This window comes from Montipora foliosa, chromosome 14 (assembly GCF_036669935.1).
Source record: "Montipora foliosa isolate CH-2021 chromosome 14, ASM3666993v2, whole genome shotgun sequence".
NCBI lineage: Eukaryota > Metazoa > Cnidaria > Anthozoa > Scleractinia > Acroporidae > Montipora > Montipora foliosa.
In genome coordinates, this window is record NC_090882.1 from 6,651,772 (window position 1) to 6,654,271 (window position 2,500).

At 42.1% G+C, this 2,500-nt stretch overlaps 1 protein-coding gene across 1 annotated transcript in view; it reads right to left on the reverse strand.

Annotated features, from left to right (window-relative positions):
• LOC137985005 (cell division cycle protein 27 homolog) overlaps positions 1-2,500 on the reverse strand; it is a 30,107-nt gene that overhangs the window by 12,126 nt on the left and 15,481 nt on the right. The window contains exon 12 of the mRNA XM_068832395.1: positions 1,622-1,673. Coding sequence (XP_068688496.1) covers positions 1,622-1,673 — 52 coding nt within the window. The remainder of the gene's footprint in view (positions 1-1,621; positions 1,674-2,500) is intronic.

Sequence of the window (2,500 nt, forward strand, 5' to 3'; positions counted from 1 at the left end):
GAGAAAGGGCTAAGGCGAGAAACCAGCCGTCAGCTTTCACATTTCCTCAGGGCGGAGTTTCATGGTACGATTTTTGTCGCATGCGCCAAGCTTACCACAGGCCTTCGACACAAATTCTTTCTCATAAATCAATCCTACAACTCGCCTACGACTGTCGTTTACGGCAGAAAAAAAATGTCGTAGAATTTTAAAACAAAAGTCATGTTTTAAAACGCTGCGATAATAGTAAGTCATGACGTAGGCCTGTCGTAAGTTTGTCGCATGGGACAAAATCATACCGTGTAAATCGGCCCTTATCGTCGGTGGTCAGTTTACCACATCAATCCAGTTGATAAACCCATTTTTGTATCTCCTATTTTACTCAAAGAACCTGTTCACGGGCTAAATGGAAAGTCATTTAAGTCGTGATTCAGATAAGACCTAGAGCACTTTTCAAATGACTATCGAAAGCAATTACGTGATTGCAATTGCTACGCTTAGTGATTGGTTTAGAAATCTCGTGACAGTTTATCGACCAATGAGAAAGAAAACCAAAACCAAGCGCGATTTTTCCCGCGCTTTGATTCCCGCGCTTTGAGCAAGTTACATGGAATTACTACAAATTTGGATTGGTTCACTGCGCTGTTTGCACCTGCTGTGATTGGTCGAAGTAATTACTTTGGTATTTGTTTTACGACACTCACGTGAAAACCGCCCTACACTGTATGTACTTAGCAATTGAAAATTGTTGAGTATGCCGGAATGGTGATTAGAGAGATTTTGCATCGCGTCTTCGGTAAAGGGCAAACTAAAAATTGCGTTTTGTCAAAAATGGAAGAAACCTGTTTGATATAAGCTCATTTTTTTCTGTTAGCTGCACGTACAAAGCAACTTTTCAAAATACAATACATACTTAACTGACCACTTCCCATGGGGCTTTTCAGGGCCAATGAAACATAACCATCTCATCTTCAAGCGCCACCGGCCAAAAACTGGGTTTTGGCTTAATTAAGGAGGCTCGAAAAGGTTTCAACACTCAGAAGACTCGCTGTTTGGATCGAATAACGCTACAACACTGTATCACGTAACAGCAATGTTACGATACCATATGAAACACCGATTATTTCCAAACAAGATGTGATCATTATTGCGATGTAATAAGTTACCTTGGCAACGGGAAAGCCCAGCAAAAACACCCTATATTTTGGATTTAGTTGCTCATATCTCGGTGACCCCCCGCCCCCCGCCCCTTTTAAAAGCCCCTTTTTTCCCATCAAACTTCCGATGAAAGCTGACCCGAAACCACGGATGTCGAAATCAATTGACATAACCTAGCTACCAATCAGCATCTTTGGTTCTGACGGTGCATTTATGCATTCGAACTCGACGCCGATGGAAAGTGATGGAATCTGTGCAAATCTTTTTACTGAAGAACCTCTAAAAAGATATAATGGTCTTCGAGCTGTGAACTAATAAAATTTTCAATTCACTTTCCAGAGGCGGAGTCGATCATCCCTGCTATGTTCGGAAATTTGATTGATGAAAGCCAAAACGCAGTTTGGCGCTTAGCGCTAGAAGGTGAGATTCCACAGAATTATGAAAATCGCAGTAAATAATCTAGTGAATTCAGCGAATATCTTACCTTCGATTCTGTAAGGTTCTAATTGTCTAACTTTGGCAAACACTTTCTCGGCCTACAGTAAATGAAAGTCATAAACGCATTATTTATAGGGGTTCAGTGGATTGGTAAGCCAGTTCAAGGAGTCGGATAACGTTGTCCGCAAACTATGGGGGGATTCTGAATCTGAAGCAGTCAATGCATTGTTGTTGTTTTAATGTTTGTTCTTTCTATTTTGGTTTGAAATTGTTCCAGCACTCAGGGAAGTGCGCTTGAGATTTGGCTGCCTGCCTGGTTTGAATAATAAGTACTAGGTAGGCCAGGCCACCAAACTTGTGTCATTGTCCGTCCGTCCGTCTGTCTCTGTCTCTCTCTCCACCACTCACCCACCCACTCATCCACCAACCCAACTACTTGCCCACCCTCCAATTCTGGCAATCATCTTATCCCACCCCTTAACCTTGACGTATTGAATGCAAAAAGCCCAAGGCGTATCAAGCCTTTGTTAGTCTTAATCAAGCCATATTTTTTGTTTGGTTTACGCGCCTCTTGCCATCTTTGTTACTAAAACTCCCTTTTCGCTATGAACAGCTACATTAAAATTACTGATAACTAAGTGAAGTACGATCGTCCGGGTGAGTGTAATCCTGGGAAGGAATTTTTTTGGGTGACATGAACTGAAGTTTCGATTACCTGTCAGAGAGTCGGAAGAAGTCAAAGCCATCTTGACTCTAAAGATGACTTCCCTCAGATTGTCGAAACGTCAACCAAAACAGTCCTTTCCAGGACTACACTCACTCGGACGATCGTACTTCAATTAGTTATGATATGACTCCTAGCTGGGTTCCAGCCTTGCTAAACTGCGGATACCAGGGCACTTATTTGCATATGAATGGCGTGTAT